Source organism: Cyrtonyx montezumae, unplaced genomic scaffold (assembly GCF_038088225.1).
Source record: "Cyrtonyx montezumae isolate F1298 unplaced genomic scaffold, pur_monq_1.0 scaffold_32, whole genome shotgun sequence".
Lineage (NCBI taxonomy): Eukaryota > Metazoa > Chordata > Aves > Galliformes > Odontophoridae > Cyrtonyx > Cyrtonyx montezumae.
Window position 1 is genome coordinate 154,878 of NW_027072037.1, and position 20,332 is coordinate 175,209.

Consider the following 20,332-nt stretch of genomic DNA (forward strand, 5'->3'; position numbering starts at 1 on the left):
CCCCAGCCCTGCAGCACCATGGTGCCCGCCCATGGATGGCTGCTGGTGGCCTGGAGGCACTTCCAGGAGCAGGAGTGGAAACCCGGAGGGAGCTGCCAGAGGGTGGGAGGGCGGGGTGGCATCACAGGGTCCCAGCAAGACAGCTTTGATCATCACAGCATCATTCATGTTGGAAAAGATCTCCAAGAGCACCAAGTCCAACCCTATCCCACCCTCACCATGATGATTGACCATATCTCCAAGTGTCGGATCCCCTCGATTCTGGGACACCCCCAGGGGCAGTGATCCCCCCACACACACCCTGGGCAGCCAGTGCCAGCACCCAGCTGCTCTTCAGGAGAAGCAATTTGTTGCAGTGCTGGGTGCAGTGGGCACAGCACTGCACTGGGCAAAGTGAGAGCAGTGTTGCAGTACTGGGGACAGAGTTGCAATGCTGGATGCATGGTTGCATCAGGTGCAACAGCTTTAGCATTGCTGTGCTGAATGCACTGGGTGTTGCACTGTTGCACTGCTGCAGCACTGGGCATGGTGATGTGATGCTGCAACACGATGCACTGCTGGATGCACTGTTACAGCAACAGCCATTGCACTTTTGCACTGTTGAAGAGCAGGCCGTTGTGCCGTTGCACCGTTGCAGTGTTGCACAGATGTAGTGGGCGCTGTTGCACTGTTGCACTGTTGCAGAGCAGGCTGTTTCACTGCCACACTGCTGCAGTGTTGCACAGTTGCAGTGGGAGCTATTGCACTGTTGTGCTGTTGCACTGTGTCACTGCTGCAGCTCAGGCTGTTGCAGTGTTGCTCTGTCACACTGTTGTGATGTCTCACTGTCACAACATTGCACTGCTGCACTGTCACACTGTTCCAGCTCTGGCTGTTGCACTGTTACACCGGTCTCTCTGGTGCAGCTCAGGCTGTTACAGCGTTGTGCTGCTGCACTGTCACGTTGCTGTGGCTCAGGCTGTCACGCTGTCGTGCTGTCACACCTCTGCGGCTCAGACTGTCGCAGGGTTGTGCTGTCACACTGCTGCAGCTCAGGCTGTCACACTGTCACACGGTCACACCATTGCAGCTCAGACGTCGCACTGTCGCAGTGCTGCGGCTCAGGCTGTCGCGCTGTCGCACTGTCGCAGTGCTGCGGCTCAGGCTGTCGCACTGTCGCACTGTCGCAGTGCTGCGGCTCAGGCTGTCGCGCTGTCGCAGTGCTGCGGCTCAGGCTGTCGCGCTGTCGCGCTGTCGCACGGCCTGTCTCTGTCGCACCGCCGCGCCGTCGCGCCGCGGCACCACGCACCGTCTCCTCCCGGCCGCCAGGGGGCGCTGTGGCCCCGCCCCGCCGCTCCCAGCGTGCGCCGCGCTCGCGCCATGGCCGCTGTGCTCCGCCGCTGCTGAGAGGCGCCGGGCCCGCGCCGCCGCCGCCCCACTCCTCCCGGCCCCACCCCGCCCCGCCCCGCCCGGCCCCTCCCGGTCCCGTTCCGCTCAGCTCCGCTCCGCTCCTCCGTGCTCGTCAGGGCCATGACCGAGTGGGCTCCCGCTCAGGTAAGCGTTTCCCGCCTCGCTCCGCGCCCGCGCCGGGCCCCCCCTCCCCCCCACCACCCCCGGGCTTCCCACAGAGCCCGCGGGCGGGCCCGGCCCGGCCCATTACCGATGTCCGCGTCTCCCTCCTCAGGACCTGGAGTGGGCCATGGAGCCCCAGGAGCTGTCTCTGGAACAACCTCTGGCCGCCCCCGAGGAGGGGCCCGGCGGGGAGGCCGAGCTGCCCGCCGCCGAGATCTCGGTGACGCTGGTGACGGAGGTGCAGGCCGTGGACAGGAAGGTGGAGGCCCAGGCGGCCCAGCTGATGAACCTGGAGGGCAGGATGAGGATGGCCGAGAGCAAGCTGATCGGCTGCGAGAGGACGGCCGTGGAGTTCGGCAACCAGCTGGAGAGCAAGTGGACGGCCCTGGGTACCCTCATCCAGGAGTACGGGCAGCTGCAGAAGAGGTTGGAGAACATGGAGAACCTGCTGAAGAACAGGAACTTCTGGATCCTGCGCCTGCCCCCGGGGGCTAAGGGGGAAGTCCCCAAGGTAACGGGGCCCTGGGCTGTGTTACAGACCTCATCTCACCCGGGTGAGGTGGTAGTGAGGCGGGGTCAGCCTCTGCTCCCGGATGATAGGACGAGGGATGATGGCATCAGATTGGACCAGGGGAAGATCGGGTTGGATATTAGGGATGGGCTGCCCAGGGAGAGGGGGGGATCACCATCCTTGAAGAGTGTTCAAGAACCGTGGGAGAGGGACATGGTTTGGTGAGCGTGGTAGTGGAGAGTTAGGGTTGGACTTGGGGATCACAGAGATCTTCATCAATCTCAGTGATTCTGTGTTGTGGTACAGAGGTTGTGCTCCTTATGCAGATTCCCAGAACCACAGGAGTTGGAAGAGACCTCTGCAACTCCCCCAGTCCAACCCCTGTCTAATGCAGGTACCCAGAGCAGTGTGTGTGGGGAAGTGTCCAGGTGGGTTTTGGATATCTCCAGAGGAGACTCCACCACCTCTGGGCAGCCTGTGCCAGGGCTCTGCCACCTTCACGCTACAGAAACTCCTCCTCGTGTTCAGGCAGAGAGATGTTCCTATGTTCCAGTTTATGCTCGTTGCCTTTTGTTGTGTTGCTGAGCACTGCTGAAAAAATCCTGGCCTCGTTTCCCTCACCCATTAAACATTTATATACGTTGCTGAGTTCCCCTCTCAGCCTTCTCCAGTCTGAACAGCCTCAGGGATTTCAGCCTTTTCCCTGTCAGGGAGTTGCTCCAGGCTCCAGCTGTTGTGGATGACCAGTGCACAGCTCACCTGCTTGTTGGGAGCACCAGCACAGGTCCTGCTGTGTGGCTGCACACCCTTGTGCATGCATGGGTTGCTGTTTGGGTCAGGCAGAGAGACGCGGTGTGGCTCATCCCCACATCCCTGTCTGTATTTGCAGATGCACACCCGTTTCTCATTCAGAGGAGATTGCAGCAGAATTGTGTCAAAAATTGAGCAGGAAAGGAGCTTGTGTTGAATGCTGTGCGTGACATGTCATCTGAAGCATAGGGAGGTTGAATGGGGGGCAAGGCTTAGGCAGGTGGGGGGGAAAACACCATTGTATCCCTTCACCAAGCTGACAGAGCTGAGCTGAAGGTGTGAGCCAGGCCTTGGATGTTTGCAACAAGAGGCTCTTGGAGCGGATCCAGAGGAGGCCACCAAGTTGCTCAGAGGTTGGAGCACTTCTGCTGTGAAGACAGGCCCAGGGGCCTGGGGTGTTCAGCTTGGAGGAAAAGAAAGTACCAGGAAGAGCTCACTGTGGCCTTTCTAGTACATAAAGGGAGCTTATAAACAGGAGGAAGAGGGACTTTTTATACAAACAGATCGCTACAGGGCAAGGGGGGAATGGCTTTAAACTTAAAGAGGGGAGATTTAGGTGGGATGTTGAGCAGAGGTTCTTTACCAGGAGGCAATGGGGTGCTGGCACTGCCCAGGGCTGTGTTGCCCACCCCTGGAGGTACCCGAGGCAGTGGTTGGACCCTGGGGAGCCTGAGCTGGGGGGCAACCAGCCCACAGCAGAGTGGGTGGAACTAGACGACCTTTAGGGTCCTTTCCCACCTTAACTTTTCTATGAGGACAACTGAATGTGCTTCTAATTGCAGGTCCCCATGGCATTTAACGACACTTCGTTCAGCTTCTCTGAGGACGAGTGGAAGAACTTGAACGAGTGGCAGAAAGAGCTTTACAGGCACATCATGAAGGGCAACTACGAAGCTGTGATCTCTATGGGTAAAGGCTGGCTGGGGCTTCCCTGGTGCTTTTTGGTATCATAGGTCCTCCAGGGCCGGGCTGTGCCTGGTGGATGTGGGAGGGTGGGTGGTGAGCAGTTCTGGTCAGGGCTTACACTGACTTTCAGTAGCAGCCCCAGAAATCAGCGCCTTGCTCCTCACTGTGCTAGAGGTGCAGTGGATGGATGCTTTGAGCAGAGCAGGGACTCTGTCTGTCTGCTGGTCTCTGGCCATCCACCAGGAGCCGTGAGAGGACCTGGGTTATGAGGAGGAGGGAAGTGAGAGACCCTCAGACTCAGTAACAGTGGGAAAAAGGGGAGCTTTGTGGTGATGCAAAGGTCCCCAGATCTACTGTGCTGGGTGCATCAGCTCGCTGCTGCTTCGGGCGAGTACCAGCAGTTCTTCCCAGCCTTGTCTGTAGACCTGCCCTCCCATTGGCAGAACACTTCCTAGGGCAGGAGAGCACCGTTTGTCTGCCTTGGTGCTCTGCCTCTCCCCCAGCCTGGCTCTGGAGAACAATTCTTGTGCAGACGTCTGCTCCTGCAGGTCTCAGCCTTCTGCTTTCACTCCTGATGGCTCAGGGCAGCAAAGTTCTGTGTTGCACGAATTGTGCCCTGCTGACTCCTCTAGTCCTGGCTGTGGGACCGTGCTGCACCTCTGGGAGCTCTCACGAGGGCTTTGGGCACCTGTGTGTTTTGAGAAATGGTGCTGCCTTGGCTGGTATCCACGTGGGTGCACAGATCTCTGGCAGACAGCCATCTTGCCCTCCAATTCTGTACAAGCAACATCTTTCCAGCTTTTTTTTTTAATTTAATACATATATATATATTTGGACAGTCCCTGCGTACGAGAGAAAAAGGCAAAGGATAAATCTGTGTAAACAACAATCCTGCTGTGAAGGTGCAGGATTGTAAAAGTCCCACTGGAAAGGATCTGTGGGTCTGAGCCCGGAGCTTAGAAAAATGTATCTGTGCTTAATCTGAAGGTTCCCTTTGTTTTGATGAATTGGGTTTAAGGCTAGGTCCTCGTTAAGGCTAATGGATCCGGCAGAGCAGTGGTGGAAATGAATACCCAGAGGCTCACGCTTGTTGTTTCAAAATTAAGTTTCCGCTCTCCATGCTAGGGGAAATTTTAATTTTCCCATTTCCCCCACCAAAATCCACAAGCAGCATGTGACTCGGACGAGTAGGAAGGAACGGTTCTGGCTGTGGCAATCCGGGGCTGGAGGGAACCGTGTGGGGAGGGCACCTCCGCTGCTGCCGCTGGCTGACAGCTCTGGTTCTGACCCCAAGCTGAAGCTCCCATTGCAGTGGATCCGCGGACTTTAGCACAGAGGAGAAGAGAGGAGGCCTGAAGGTAAGCACAGATGCATTTTCTTATTCTGCTCCTCGCGCTGCAGGCTGGGAACTGCTCCTCACCTGAGCAGAGTGTGCTCCTGCAGTCTGCTCGTTGTCCCAGGGCTCAGACAAGGTGAGCGGTGCAGGCATCTGAGAGCATCTTCTTAAGTCTCTCTTTCCATTCCCCGTCCTCCCCGGCAGTGAAGGAAGGTTGGTGGGTGAAGGTTTAAGACTCTCTGTCCTGAAGGGACAAAGGAAACATTCTGATTCTTTTCTTTTTCTTTTTCTTTTTTTTTTTTAACATACAGATACTGCAATTTCAAAACCTGACCTCCTGTCACGGATTGAGCAAGGAGAGGATCCCAACGCTGAGGACCAGGATGACTCTGAGGGAGGAGAAACCCCTACGGATCCCAGCACCGGTGAGACAGAAAGTTCCTGGGTTGCAGTGGGGTGATGGAAAGCAGATGCAGCTCCTACGGTCTCTTTGTGTTCTTTCTCTTGCTTCTGCTGATGAGTTTTGCCAGCACTGTCTGTGAGCTTTACTGTCCCAGCCAGCTCCTTGCTGCTGCTGTCATCTCTCCTGAAACCCTCTGTAAAGCAGCTGGAAGGTGTGAGAGTAAACTCAAGTTGTTCTTCCTCCCGTGCACAGAGTTTTTCTTCCCCGGTCCTGATGACAACTCGTGGAGTAAATATGAAGATACCCTGGCCGAAAGTCACTACGGTTCTGAAGAAGAAGAGGAAGAGGAAGAAGAAGAAGAGAGCATGGAAGCCCCCAATACATGTGAGTTAGAAGCGCAGGGCTTCACTGAGTGCTGTGCAGAGCTGGAGTGGCAGAGGGGTGGATAGAGGCACTCTCAGGCTCTTGGCTCTGGCTGGGCCCTGTCCCTGCAGGAGTCCCTGCCATCATTGTGGTCTCTGCCAGGCTTGCCTCATCTCAGCATGGGAGCTGGATAACAGCCGTGGCAGATGGATGACACACATGCAGAAGGAGCTCTGGTACACGAGCAGTGGGCTGCAAAAGCAGCTGTGGGCTGGCTGGGGGTGCAGGGCACCTGCACAGTGTTGTGTTGCTCAGTGAGGTGCCACCAGTTTGGCCAGCTAGGAAGCAGAGAGGGGCTGGAGCACGCAAAGAGCAGGCAAGCTTCGGTGGCTTTAGCAGCAGTGTTCTTGCAAGCCTTTTCCACGAATGTGTAAAGTGATATTTTTTCACAGCTTTTATTTGTCAGCCAAATGTGAGGCTTTTATCACAGGGCACGTCCTTGTCGCTGCCTGTCCCTCCATGTCCCTGCTTTGAGGCATGGGAGCACAGAAGCCGCCTGGGGAAGCGCACCCTGCTAGGACCTGGCTTTGCTTTCCTGGCCTTATTCTCACAGCTGCTCTGTGAGCTGCCCTGGCCGATGCTTTTCTTCAGTTTCAGCCTGATGCAAACCAGTCAGCCCGTTCTTGAGCTGCAGATTGAGGTGTTTGGCAGAGTGACAAGTGAATGGAGAGCCCCGTGACGGGGAATGCTGAGCAGTCTGCTCTATGTGTGCAAATGTGAGCACGCCTTTATCTTTATGCACTGCAGAAACCTGTGCTTTTTTCAGACCTCTTTCCTATACCTCCAGATCTTCTGTGCAATTTTCATCCTGCTTGCTGGGGTCATTGGCAGGAGCTCTGAGTTACCATGGGAGATCATTCAGCCCCAGGTCCAAACACTGTACGAGCCCCAGAGGAAAAGAGGTTTTATTCCCCTTGTACTTTTTTTTGTCTTTATCCCATGCCACGTGCTCAGTGACGTGGCCTGGTTCACCTCCAGCTGAGAAACCCACTCTTTCCCTTTGTGTAGGTCTAGACAGGTCTCGTCATCTGTCTGAGCTAAGAAGTCAAAACGTTTTGGCTTTACTTGCATTGCAGTACTGCTTAGCTCCCGCTTGGCACTGTGCTGCCACGTTCTGTCTTGAAGTGCACGAAGCAGAGATCACCTCTGCCCCGAAAGAGCCGCAGTGTAAATAGCGAGGCTGTTCTTATCTCAGAGAAATGACATGGGTGTCTCTGCTCCGCCAGATGCGCAGCAGTGCGACGAGGAGTCTCCCGACAGCCTCGAGCTCCCTGGCTCGTTAGCGGGGAAGTGGGATGATGTTTTCTCAAACCCAGAGGAAGAGTTGAAGCCGAGCAGCAAGAGCCGCAGTGGGTCGGGCCCGCAGCAGAGGGCTGCGGCGGGCAATGGGCTCAGGCGCTCCTCGCGTCGTGGGAGGGAACTGTCAAAGAAGGAAGCTCCCGAGGAAGTGGCCGCAGAGGAGGGGCCGTACATCTGCTGCGAGTGTGGGCAGAGCTTCCTGGACAAGGAGCTCTTCGCGGCCCATCAGAGAGCGCACGTGGACGAGGAGGCCTGCACTTCTCTGGAGGCCGGGGAAAGCTTCAGGCAGAAATCCAAAGCCAAAGGCCAACGCTCCCGACCGTCCAAGCGCGCCAATTCGGAGAAGGGCTCCGCTTTCAAGTACGGCTTCGTCAGGCCCAACAACATGGTGGAAAGGCCCTACACCTGCTCGCAGTGCAAAGAGAGCTTCAGCCTGGAGGTCAGCCTCATCTTGCACCAGAAGCTCCACACGGGGAAGGGCGACGGGCCGCTGACCTGCACCTACTGCGGGAAGGACTTCCGGGACCTCTCCAAAGCCATCCGCCATCAGCGCATCCACACGGGGGAGCGGCCGTACCAGTGCACGGAGTGTGGGAAGAGCTTCATCCGCCGGGACCACCTGCTCAAGCACTGGCGTGTCCACACCGGGGAGACCCCCTACCAATGTCCCGTGTGCGGGAAGCACTTCCGCTACAAAGAATCACTGAATTGTCACCAGAAAATCCACTCCCGCAACCCCCGGCCCATGGATGAGTCGTCGTTGCAGCACAACCTGGAGTCGGCCACTCAGACCGGCCTGTTCTGTTTGAAGACAGAAACTAAGCAGTAGCAGCGGGTGGCCGGGGCGGAAGGGCTCGCAGGGGCGGATCGGTCTGTAGCCGGTGGACGTGCAGCGTGATGGGAGGTGAACTTGTGTCGCAGCTAATCCATGTGGTCTCGCTACCAAGCTCGCTTTGTGAAGCATCATAGGAATTCCTCTAAGACAAACAAAACAAAAACAAAAACTCTGATACGAAGGCCTGGGCACCTCTTGAACCCCGCGGGGTTACGTGGGACTTCGTGGCAGCGTAGGCCTCGTACTAGTTGTCCCCTGTGCAGGTTTGGATTTTGCCTGTGAGAGAATGCTCCTGAGAGGTTCTCTGGGGATCTGTATTTAGCAGGTGTTTCCCCACCTATCTTTGTGCATATTCAGGAGTGACAAGCATTCGCTTTCGTTCTTTTTCTGCTCGTTTCACCGCAAGGCTGGACGAGGGAGGGAGGGAAGATGCCGTTCCCGGGCCGCCCGCTCCGGCTGCGTTGACGCACCTCGAGCAGCAGTCCCACGCCACGAGGCCGGGCTGCCATCAAGGGGAGAGAGGCAAAGCAGAGCCGTGGGCAGGGGCGTCGAAGAACTTGTCGAAGGCAGAAAAGCAGAGAGGAGAGAGCAGCGGAGAGCAAGGTGAGAGAAGGAAGGTGGAGGAGGAGAGCTCGGGAAGGAGAAAGGGCTGAAGACATCGGAGCAGGAGGAGTCGGGAGAGGCAGCGTGTGGATGTGCAGAGGTCGGGTCTGACCCGAAGAGGAGATGTCTCTGTTCCTGGAAGGACATTCTGTGACATTGCTTGCACCTCTCGGGCTGTCGTTTCCCTCTGGCCCGAGGGAGCAGCGCCGCTGCAGGAACTCCCCTCTGCAAAGATGGTTTTACTGTTCTTTTATTACTGGGTTTGGTCTCACACTCAGGAAGTCAGACAAGTGAAAGGAACTTCTAACCCCTGTAAAGAGCTGTTCGGTTTTTAGTTAACCTAGAAGTAGTACGTCGTCGTCGTCGTCGTTGTTATTATTATTAATTATTATTATTATAATAATACGATGAAATGTGTGGCACTATATTTCACCGTTGATCTGAAACACTTCAATGTATGCAGTAACTGACCAGAGTTTTTCAGTCTGTAAATATCGGTTGAGTTCAGAACTAAGTGGTGTTGTCCTCAAGGTGACCGTGAGCAGTGTCTCCTCCGCTGTGTATCGTTGGCTGCTGATTAGTGGTTGTGTTTTGTAATAACTTTTGTAAGGTCCGTCAATACAGTGTTTCCGTTCCGAAGCCGTGTGTGGGGTGGGTGACGGCGTGCCCCTCTCGTGGTGACAGCTGCGCACAGCTCTGCTCGTGGCCACCGTTTCCAGGGGACTGCAGAGCCACTGCACTGCACGAGGGAGGCGGGGGCTGCACCGTGCACACACACTAGCACTGCCCCCTCGCTGTGTGCCCCCCCAGCACGTTGGCCGCCCGTCCCCTGCTGCAGAGCACTGTGCTGCAGGGTGGCAGCCCCAGCCGTGCCCTGGGAGGCCGCGTGTTGGTGCTGGCTGCAGCGGAAGCTCTGTTTCCTCCTTGTCCCACCCGGGAGCAGCTCCTGGGTGGCTGCCCAGCTTCTGCTGCCTCTGGCAGCTGTCCCACCCCCCTGGCCCGGGGTTGAGCAACCTGCTCCCATCGTTCCTGGCTGGAGCTGGGATGTGGGACAGCAGTGGTGGCCTTGTCCTCATCCCTGTGGGGCCGATGTGGGTTTTCTAAGGGCACAAAAAGATTAGAACATGTACACAATAAATAAATACAAGCACATATCTGGACAGGGGCTCCCAGTTTGGGTACCCACTGTCATTGTGCCCCAAAGCTTGGGCTGGTGGGCACTGTGTGCCCCCGTTAGCATCGCTGCCTCATCCCATCCCCCTCATCCCCTCCTTTCTTCCACAATCCAGTGGTTTTCTGCCCATCCTCGCTGACTTCCCCTCACGGTCACCCCATGCCAGGGGTCCCCAGGGTCAGGAGTAGGAACGAGGCCTCGTGCCACGTTTGGGGCCTGGGTGGGACTGAGAACACACGGCTGTGCCGGGATGGGATGGGGCAGGGTGGGATTGACGGGGTGGGAATAAAATGGATGGGATGGGGTGAGAGCACAGCGGGACAGGATGGATGGGATGGGACGAGGTGGTGTGAGAGATCAGAGTATGGATGGGATGGGGTGGGGTGGGGTGGGGTGGGATGGGATGGGATGGGATGGGATGGGATGGGATGGACAGGATGAGACACATGGGGTAGGATGGGGTGGGAATAAGATGGATGGGATGGAACAGGATGGGATGGGATTAAGGCATGATAGAACAGGATGGATGTGGTGGGACAAGGTGGTGTGAGAGGTCAGAGTGTGGATGGGATGGAACAGGATGGGATGTGTGGGATGGAGTGGGTGAGATGGGATACAGTGGGCTGGGTAGGGTGGCACAAGGTGGGGTGGAATAGAACAGTATAGGGTGAGATATGGGATGGATGGAACATGGGGGGGTGTAACAACAGGGCAGGACAGAATGGGATGGGGGGAGGCAAGATCAGGTGGGACAATAGGATAGGATGAGACAGAACAGGATGGATGTGACGGGACAGGACAGACAGGTTGGGGTGGGATGGAACAGAATGGGGTGAGAATGGCAGTGTGGGACAGGATGGGATGGTGCAGGATGGAACAGGGCAGGGGAGAACTGATGGGGCAAGGTAGATGAAATAGGGTGGGATGTGGTGAGATGGGAATCAGAAGGATGGGATGGGGTGGATGAGGGCACATGAAAGCAGGATGGGTGGGGTGGGCCAAGACAGGCTGGGAGATCAGAGAAGATGGAGGGGATGGGATGGGATGAGAAAGATGGGATATAATGAAATGGATGGGATGGGAAAGAAGGGGATGGAGTGAGAGAACGTGAAAGCATGGGGCAGAAAAGGATGGGGTGGAACGGGAGGGGCAGAATTAATGGGGAAAAGTGGATGGGACAAGGCAGGATTTGAGATAAGAGAGGATGGATGGGATGGGACAGGATGAGACTGATGGGATGGGTGGGTTGTGGTGGAGTGGATGGGAAGGGATGTGGTAGGACAGGAGGGAAAGAGATGAGAGGAGACAAGATGGGATGAGACGGGTGGGGTGGGGTGGGATGAGAGCACAATAGGACAGAATGGATGGGATGGGATAGGACAGTGAGAGATTGGTATGGATGGGATGAGGCAGGCAGGATGGGATGGAAGGAGATGGGTCAGGGGAGGACAGGCTATGACAAAATGGGATGGGGTGAAATAACATGACAGCATAGGACAGAATGGGAGAGGGCAGAATGGGATTGGGGGGAGGGTGGATGAGACACGAAGGGAGGGGAGGGGATGGGAGGGGATGGGATGGGAGGGGATGGGATGGGAGAACGTGACAGCGTGGGACAGGACAGGATGGAAGAGACGCGACAAGGATGGGGCAGGACGGGCAGGGTGAATGAGACAGGATGGGACGCTTCGGGATGGGAATAGGATGGAGGGGAGGGGAGGGGGGGGGATGAGACTGTGTGAAATCCCAGAGGACGGATGGGACAAAGAAGGGCCGGGCCGGGGCCGCTCGCCATCCCCGCGGGCAGAGGCGCGTTCCCATCTCCGCATCTCACGGAGCCCCGACGGCGGCGCGGGGCACAACCGCGGGAGGAAATGTCGGGGATGCCGCGCGTTGAGAGGATGGGGGGGGGGCGGTCTCCATGACAACGCCGCCCTCCGGCCGCCATTTCGCACCGGGCCGCGACGCCGCGGGGTGGGGGCGGGGGGGGGTCGCTCTGCGGGGCCGCCCCGACGGGGCGCGGTGATGCCGTCGGTCCGGTAGGGGGCGCTGTTGCGGCGGAGGGCGCCCCCGGCTCCGCTCCGCCCCGCCCGGCTGCGGCCCCCGGCGCGGCCCGCGCGGCGGCGGACGGCGGCCCGCCCGCCCCCTGCCGGCGCGGCGGGGCAGCGGCGGGGCCGGAGCGCGGAGCGCGGAGCGGCGGAGCCGGGACCCGGAGCCGCTCAGTCTCAAACGCCCCCCCCCTCCCCCCCCCCCCCCCAACCAGCACAGCCGCCCCGAGGTCCGGCCGGGCCGCGCCCCCGCCCCGCCGCAGCCCCGCCGCCCCCCCGCCCCGCCGCGCCGCTCCGCTCCGCACCTCCCCGGGCGCTGCCCGATGCCCGGCGGCGGCGGCGGGCGGAGGTGAAACAGCGAACGGGCGCCGGATCCTCCCGGCCGCGGCCCCCCCGGGGCACCGGGCAGGGAACAAAGGGCCATGGCCGAGGGGGCTCCCGCTCAGGTAAGGGCCCGCCCGGGGTGGGGGGGGGGGAGGCCCGGCCCCGCAGCCTCAGGGCCGCACGTCGGGGCGGGCCGCGCCGTCGAGGCCGCGGCGGAGGGAGGCGGCCGGGCCGGGCCGGGCCGGGCCTCGGCGTCGGCGCTGCCGTCGGGGGCGGCGCCGGGAGGGCCGCAGCGGGGACGGAGCGCCCTTCCCGGCGCGGAGCTCCCCTTCGGGGCCGCTCCCCCCACCCCCCAACCCCGGTACCGGCGGTCGGACCCTGCTCGGGGGGGTGGGGGTGGGGGCGGCGGTGGGGCCGTCGGGGCCTCCCCCCCCCGTTGTCACCGCTCCCCAGTGCCGGCGCCCCCCCACCTCCCCCATCACCCCCCCTTCGTGACAGCTCGGCCGTCTGCCCCCCGTGTCACCTCCCTGTCCCCATGGCGACACGTCTGGGTGACAGCGCCAGACCACCTCACCCCCCCCCCCCCCTCCCCGGTCTTCATCCCCGGGTGTCACCTCTTTGTCCCCATGGCAACGGGGCTCGGCTGTCCCCCTCCACCCCTCCTTACCCCAGTGTCACCTCTGTCCCCCTTCCCGTCCCTCGGGGCTGGAAGCTGCTCAATGCGAGCAGGGGGCAGGGATATCCCTACCGATCTAAGGATGCTTCACCCCACGCTGTGGAGGTCCCCAACCTACCAATGTCCCCATCCTTTGAGTGACCCCAACTTCTGGGGGGTCCCCAGCCCAGGGGATCCCCGACCTATTGGGGTTCTCAGCCTATGGCTGTCCTCACCCCACGGGAGTCCCCAACCCTCGATGTTCCCACCCTATGGAGATCCCCACCCCTGAGCGTCCCCAGCCTTTGACTGTCCCCCTGGGGTTCCCCAGCCCAGTGGGTCCGCACGCTCACTGTTCCCAACCCACGGGGCACGTCCCCAAGGTTGCAGCCACCCCTGTGACACCCCATCCCCACAGGTTCCGGAGCTGAGGATGCGGCCGCGCTGCCCTTCGCCCTTCCAGCCGCGCGCCGGCCCGGAGCGCACCTCGGAGCGGGAGACGCAGACGGCGGAGCTGTCCCTGACGGTGGTGACGGCCGTGCAGGCGGTGGAGAGGAAGGTGGACTCCCATGCCACCCGCCTGCTGGACCTGGAGGGCCGCACCGGGGTGGCCGAGAAGAAGCTGATCGATTGTGAGAAAACGGCGACGGAGCTGGGGAACCAGCTGGAGAGCAAGTGTGCAGCGCTGGGCACCCTGATCCAGGAGTACGGGCTGCTGCAGAGGCGCCTGGAGAACATGGAGAACCTGCTGAAGAACAGGAACTTCTGGATCCTGCGCCTGCCCCCCGGCAGGAAGGGAGAGGTCCCCAAGGTAACAGTGCCCGGACTGTGGTGAGGGCGGGGAGCGGGCATTGCTGCCCCCCGAGTGCTCTGTGCGGTGGGGCAGAGGGGGGGGAGGACATCTGTGAGTGGAGCCGCTCCCAATTGGGGCTGGGAGGGGGATTCAGGCACTGCTTGGGCTTCATAGTATCCTCTGATGGAAGGTCCCTAGAGCTGGGGTGGTATCGGGGGAGGAGGTTTCATCTGCAGCTCACACAGCTGCGCCGCAGCCGTTCACTGCTCACCACAATAGGAGTCTGAACCAAAGGACAGATTTGGCAGCGCTCTCATTGCCACTGTTTGGTCCTGGATCCACAGCTCTGTTTGGCACCGAGTGGTGCTGGATCCACAGCTCTGTTTGGCACCGAGCGGTGCTGGATCCACAGCTCTGTTTGGCACCGTGTGGTGCTGGATCCACAGCTCTGTTTGGCACCGAGTGGTGCTGGATCCACAGCTCTGTTTGGCACCGAGTGGTGCTGGATCCCTGATGATGGGTGACAGTGGTACCCAGGGAAGGATCACACCATGGAGACCTGCAGGAGGACAGTGCCTGCTCACACAGCTTGGCCTCCAAAGCAACAAAAGCTGCCTGCCATGAATATTCATTCATCTGCTGTTTGCACGACGTGACTGTTCCCCCAAAAGCAAAGTTTGCTGGTGGCACAGGAAAATGAGCATCACCACTTCTGTGCAGAGCTCAGTGGGCGTTTGCACCCCGAGCTGAGTCAGGGGGCAGAGCTGTTCCGGCCGCATCCTGAATTTATCTGCAGAAATTATAGCTCAGCAAACGGCCTTAGAAACTGCCACCCGCTGCTGGACGGTCTGCAAACAACAACTGATGATACCTCGGGGCCCTGGAGTTCTGGGGTAATTGAATCTGGGCTTTACGTCAGCACGGCAGAAGGGATGAGGTCCGGCCATAGCAGTTCTGTGTGGTACTCCAGGGGTGTGTCACCTCCACAGAGCTGGGCCGGGGGCAGGAGGAGGTCGGTGCTGCTCAGGGAAGTTGTGTCTCAGTGCACAGGAGCAGGTCCTTCACCACACAGAAGCTCGTGGCCAGGCCCAGCGTGCTGAACGCTCGGGGGTGGGCAGTGCAGTTTGACTGAGCAGGTGTTTGTGTTTGCAGGTGCCCGTGACGTTTGACGACGTGTCCGTCTATTTCAACGACAAGGAATGGGAGAAGCTGGAGGAGTGGCAGAAGGAGCTGTACAAGAACGTGATGAAGGGGAACTACGAGTCGCTGATCTCGCTGGGTAAATCTGGGTGCTGCTTCCCGACCCTTTCCTGGAGGTTCTGCTCCAACAGAAGGACCCGAATGTCCCATTTTAAAAGGAGACCTCAAAACATGGGAGGAGGTTTCCAGTCGTGCTGTGTGAGGTCTGCCCTCCCAGTATGTCCTGTTTGTTCTGAGCACTGTCCCAGTGGAGCGCTCCTGTGGTCCCCCCAGCAGTGACCCCCCCATGGTTACTCACTGAAAAGCCATTTCCTCCCCTCGAGCGGTTCCCCCCATCCTCTGTGTCTGCTGCCAGTGCTGGCCCAGGGGAAAACCAAACTGCCCAACGCAGCATTAGCTGTGATCTGTTGGGGCTTTGTGTGCTGGAGCTGTAAGAGGAGTCCCCACTTTGGGCTCAAGGAGAGCTGGGAAATTGGGAATTACTGCGTTCCCTCTCCAGTAACCCCCCCTCCATCCCTCTGTCTCTCAACAGACTATGCAATTTCCAAACCTGGTGTTTTGTCCCAGATCGAGCAAGGAGAGGAACCGCGGGTCAGGAATGAGCAGGACTTGGAGGAGAGCGAGATGATGACCGATGCCACCGCAGGTGAGGCAGCCACGGGGGGCAGGGGGGGAGCAGGAGCCCACCCACCCCACCACGGGCAGGAGGGGGCTTCATTGCTGGGAGCTGTGGCGGAGGAGGAGTCCTGGAAAGAAAGGGGAAAGGTTTGGCTGCTGTGCAGTTTGACATCCAGGTATGGCTCAGCACATTAAGCAGGGCAGGAGGAGCCTGGGATCGGGGAGCAGTCAGCGTGGGGAGCGTTGCAGTCAGAGCACGTCCAAGGAAGCATGGGGAGAAAGGAGAGCCAGCTCAGCTCCCAGCTGAGGGAGACACAGCCTTCCAGACCCCGCTCTGCCTGTGCCCGTTGCAGACAGACTTACAGGGAAAGGGACATCTGCAGAGCCCGGGAGGTGATTGGCCTGGGAGGTGTCCCGGGTTGCATCGCTCTCACCTTCAGCCCACACTCTTGGTCACAAAGAATTTGATGTTAAATGAGAAAATCCCCCAGCCTGAGGACTGAGCAGTGGGCACAGAGTGACTGGAGCCAGCGGGGTGAGTGGGGAGTGCTATGTGGGGCTGAGTGAGGGGCAGGGGCACAGCACGGGTGGGCACAGCAGCGGGGACGGCCCTCTGGGAGGCAGCCACGGGCTGCTGGGGTCCCTGGGGATGACTGCTGGTGTGCGTCTCTCCTCGCTGCAGCTGGGATCAGGGTCGTGATCAAAACAGAAGAGCTGCTTCCAGAGGACAGCCCTGAAAACCCAGAGCTGCACGGGATGTCAGGGCAGTCGGAGGGCAGCTTCCAGAGCCCGGATGAGGAGGCCGCCTGCGAGAGCCCCTACGGCTCCGTGTCCCCACCCCGAGAGCTGCCGGGCACCAGCCTGGGAGACCCCTCCGAGTACGTCGGGGACTACAACGAGATCCAGAGGGTCATCGTGCACCACGGGAGCTGCACAGGTGAGGGGTGGAGGGGTCTGGGAGGAGGCACGCACACAGTGAGTGTGTGGGGGCTCCTGAGCTGTGGCACGGTGGGGATGGAGTGTCCTCAGCACAGCCCTGGGTCTCCCTTTGTGAGCAGCCTTTGCCCAGAGCACAGATTGGGGCAGGAAGGGGAGCAAAGCCAGGGGCTTGGGGCAGGGGAAGGTGTTGGAGCTGCAGGAGCAAGGATGGGGTTTAACAGGCATTTATTCATGAGCAAGGAGTGAGTGAACTCCGGAGAGGAGGGATGGGAAGGGACCAGAGTGTGATGGGAAGGCACTGGGGGTCTCGTGGGGTGTGAGCCCCACTGAGGGGCGAACCTTACAGCGTGGATCTGTGTCTCTGCACACGTGGGTGCACAGAGCAGTGTGGAGGACAGGGATGAGAGCGAGCAGATTGTGATGTGAGCGCTGCAGGGAGGGCAGGCACGGCGAGATTGGGGTGGAGAGAGGTGGAGGTCTTCACAAAGTCCTGCCCTGCTCAGCTGGGTGAGGGATGGGCGCAGTGGGCAGCTCCTGGCTGCGTCCTGCTGCCGTGCTGGGGGACACGGGGTGTGGAGCAGGTGGACCCTCTGCCTTTTGGTGGTGTTAAGATGGGAAGCATCTGTTGAGAGGGGCAGAGCTGAGACCCTCCTGAGCTCTGTATTTCAGCCCCTGAGCTCTGTGCCAGCAGAGTGGATGGGAAGCGGGGAGGAGTGTCCCCCCCAGCAGTCCTGGGGGATGCTGCTGCTGCAGGAGGAGCGGCTCCTTGGGAACACTCATTCTCCATCGACCTGTGTAGGGGGGAGCACTGTGCCTCCAAGGCAGCCCGGTGTTGGCTGCTCCTTTTGGCAGCCAGTCTGTCCTTCCCACGAAGCCTCTCCTGGAACAAAGTCCACCGAGGGTGACAGTTTAGGGCATGCCGTGTGTCCAGCTCTTAGCAAACTGAGCTTTGGAGAAAACTGAGAGCGGCGTCGATAACACCAGTGGGGGATCCACGGCCTCCGGGGCCCACCCCATCCTCAGGGAAGGATGATGGCCCTGGGATGCTGAAGGAGGAGGTGGTCCCAGGCTGAGAGCTCGGAGTCCAAGGAGCAGCTTGTCTGCTGCCTCGTTGCTGCCTTGCTGCTGGCACGAGCTGCTCATGCTGGGGAGGATGTGGGGGCCACACACAGGGCTGCAGAGCCCCTTTGGCCCCCTGAACCCCGCCGTGTCCCTCCTGCAGGCCCGTAACGGTGCTCTCCTTTCCCCCCCCCGCAGAGGACGGCATCGTGATCAAGACGGAGGAGGAGGAGGAGGAGGACGACGCGGACGAGCCGTGCTCCATGTTCTCGGGCCGCAGCGAGCCGCCCGTGTTCCCCAGCCACGAGGCCGGGCTGGGCTGCGAGGCGCAGTGCAGCTCCAAAGCGGCCCCGCGCAGTTTGGCGGCCGCCCGCGTGCACAAAACCCCGTCCTGCGAGAGGGAGCCGGGCGAGATGAAGCCGGCCATGGCCCAGCAGCAGCGCAACCGCACCAGGGAGCGGCCCTACATCTGCCCCGAGTGCGGGAAGAGCTTCATGCTGAAGATCAACTTCGTGATCCACCAACGCAACCACCTCAAGGAGGGCCCCTACGAGTGCCACGAGTGCGACCTCAGCTTCCGCAACAAGCAGCAGTTCCTGCTGCACCAGCGCAGCCACACGCGCCGCGGCGTGGGGGTCCCGCGACGCCCCGAGCACGGCCTCAAGGCCCCGGCGCGGCCGCCGGCCCCGGGGAAGCCCTACAAGTGCTCGGAGTGCGAGAGCAGCTTCAGCCACAAGTCCAGCCTCAGCAAGCACCAGATCACCCACGTCGGGGAGCGGCCGTTCACGTGCGGCGAGTGCCGGCGCAGCTTCCGCCTGCAGATCAGCCTCATCATGCACCAGCGGATCCACGCCGGCAAGAACGAGATGGCCTTCCTGTGCCCCCAGTGCGGGAAGAACTTCACGCGGCCCTCCCACCTCCTGCGGCACCAGCGGACTCACACCGGCGAGCGGCCCTACCAGTGCAGCCAGTGCGAGAAGACCTTCAGCGAGAAGTCCAAGCTCACCAACCACTACCGCATCCACACCCGCGAGCGCCCGCACGCCTGCGCCGTCTGCGGGAAGGGCTTCATCCGCAAGCACCACCTCCTGGAGCACCAGCGCATCCACACGGGCGAGCGGCCCTACCACTGCACCGAGTGCGGCAAGAACTTCACCCAGAAGCACCACCTCCTGGAGCACCAAAGGGCGCACACCGGCGAGCGGCCCTACCCCTGCACCGAGTGCACCAAGTGCTTCCGCTACAAGCAGTCCCTCAAGTACCACCTGAGGACGCACGTGGGAGAGTGAGGGCTGCCCGCGTGTCCCCTCCGTCCCTCCCTTCATCCCTCCATCCCCCCCTCCCCCGCCCTCCTCCGCTGTCTGTCCCGCTCCCCCCACCCCCGGCTCAGGGCATGGACATCACTCGGAAGCTTTGTGGCAGCGCCGCTGCTCTGCGGGAGGCAGCTCGGCGGATGGGAAATAAATTAATGAATTAAAGCAAGCGCCGCGCGGCGAAATTCAAAGATTATATATATCTATAAAATTAACAGCAGCAGCTGATTTAGGGAGAATCCTCACCGTTAGAAAACAGAAAACCAGAACGAAACAAAGAAACAACGGAAGAGAGAAAGCTGTACAGGGGGGGTTTGTTGGAGTAGGACTCGTAACTGCTTTTTAAATCTACTGTTTGGTTTTTTAATAAATGTGGAGGAACTTTTTATTTGATAAGCAAAGCGAGGAGCGCCGCGCTACGTTTCTCCTGTGCTGTGTTGGCGGCTGTGCCCAGCCCAGGTGGGGTGAGGAGGGTCTGTGTCTGGTGGGAAGGGCTCACAGGTGCCCACCCAGCGCCGGGATGCACTCTGGGATGATGCTGTAGGATATAATAGCAGCTGCAGCTGAAGATGTCGCTGTGGAGGGGCCAGGCTCCTTCCAGCGTGGTTCCAGAAAGTGCTGACCCGCTCCTTCTGCTATGGGAGCACCGTCCCCAGTCCTGGAGCCTCGGGCACTGGTCCCTGTGGTGGTGGTGTGTGGTGCTGTGGGGTCACACCTCACGTTGGATGGAAGCATCAGTGAGCGGAGCGGGTGCGGGATGAGGCGGCCGGGCTCTGTTAGCACAGGTCCCAGCTCCTGGTGCTCTGACTAAAGAAGGGAAAAAAGGATTTGGGGTCAGCAGCCAGCACTGTCATTTCCAGACCTGGTGTCCTGCTGAAATCCCGGCTGCCACCAGCACAGTTCCTCCCCACAGATGGACGGGCTCTGCTCACAGAACCCCCTGATCTGGAGGGGACCTGTGAGGGTGGCTGAGCTCAAGCCCTGGCTGCACACGGGGCGTGCACAGACTCAGCAGGACGGGTGTATGTGACACACGCACACGTGCACATTGCATGCGTGTGCACACAAACACCCCTGAGCGTGTGGATCCATGTGCACACACGTGCACGTAAGCAAACCTGCAGCACGTGTGCACATGCATGTAGGTGCTGATGCAAAGGCATGCTTGCACGCGCACATGCAGTGCATAAATGTGCTGAGCAATCCATACGCACACAGACACAGAACACAGTGCAGCGTGCACGCACACACATCTGTGCCAGCGGGAAGGTGCACGGGCACGCACACATGCACATGCACACACACGTGTGCTGACATCCATCCCTACGCCAGAACGGACACACAGACGTCACTGTACCCACACGCAGAGCCACATAAATGCACACGTGTGCACATGCAGACAGAGGCACGCGTGTGCATCCCCCCCCCCCCCCCCCACACACACACACCTGTGGATGCTCACAGTGCACTGACACCCCTCCCTATGCCCACACGCACACCCCCGTGGCCGCACAGGGGCACACGGATCCACA

At 60.0% G+C, this 20,332-nt stretch overlaps 3 protein-coding genes across 3 annotated transcripts; 2 read left to right on the forward strand and 1 right to left on the reverse strand.

Moving 5' to 3' along the window:
• Positions 1-1,453: 1,453 nt before the first annotated feature.
• Positions 1,454-9,316, forward strand: LOC136053912 (zinc finger protein 777-like). The gene is made up of 6 exons (XM_065744881.1): positions 1,454-1,533; positions 1,664-2,062; positions 3,655-3,781; positions 5,426-5,539; positions 5,770-5,901; positions 7,167-9,316. The coding sequence occupies exons 1-6, from the start codon at positions 1,510-1,512 to the stop codon at positions 8,066-8,068; spliced, it is 1,698 nt and encodes a 565-aa protein (XP_065600953.1). The 5' UTR covers positions 1,454-1,509; the 3' UTR covers positions 8,069-9,316.
• Positions 9,293-12,323, reverse strand: LOC136053869 (uncharacterized). Its single transcript, XM_065744823.1, is given in 6 exon segments — positions 9,293-9,416; positions 9,551-9,777; positions 9,978-10,131; positions 10,133-10,425; positions 10,428-10,743; positions 12,205-12,323. Coding segments are annotated over 6 exon segments (1,233 nt in total).
• On the forward strand, positions 12,158-18,834 carry LOC136053908 (zinc finger protein 777-like). Its single transcript, XM_065744876.1, has 6 exons — positions 12,158-12,345; positions 13,297-13,689; positions 14,824-14,950; positions 15,404-15,517; positions 16,172-16,426; positions 17,686-18,834. Exons 1-6 carry the CDS (start codon positions 12,322-12,324, stop codon positions 18,774-18,776), a joined length of 2,004 nt encoding a protein of 667 aa, XP_065600948.1. The 5' UTR covers positions 12,158-12,321; the 3' UTR covers positions 18,777-18,834.
• The last annotated feature ends 1,498 nt before the right edge of the window (positions 18,835-20,332 follow it).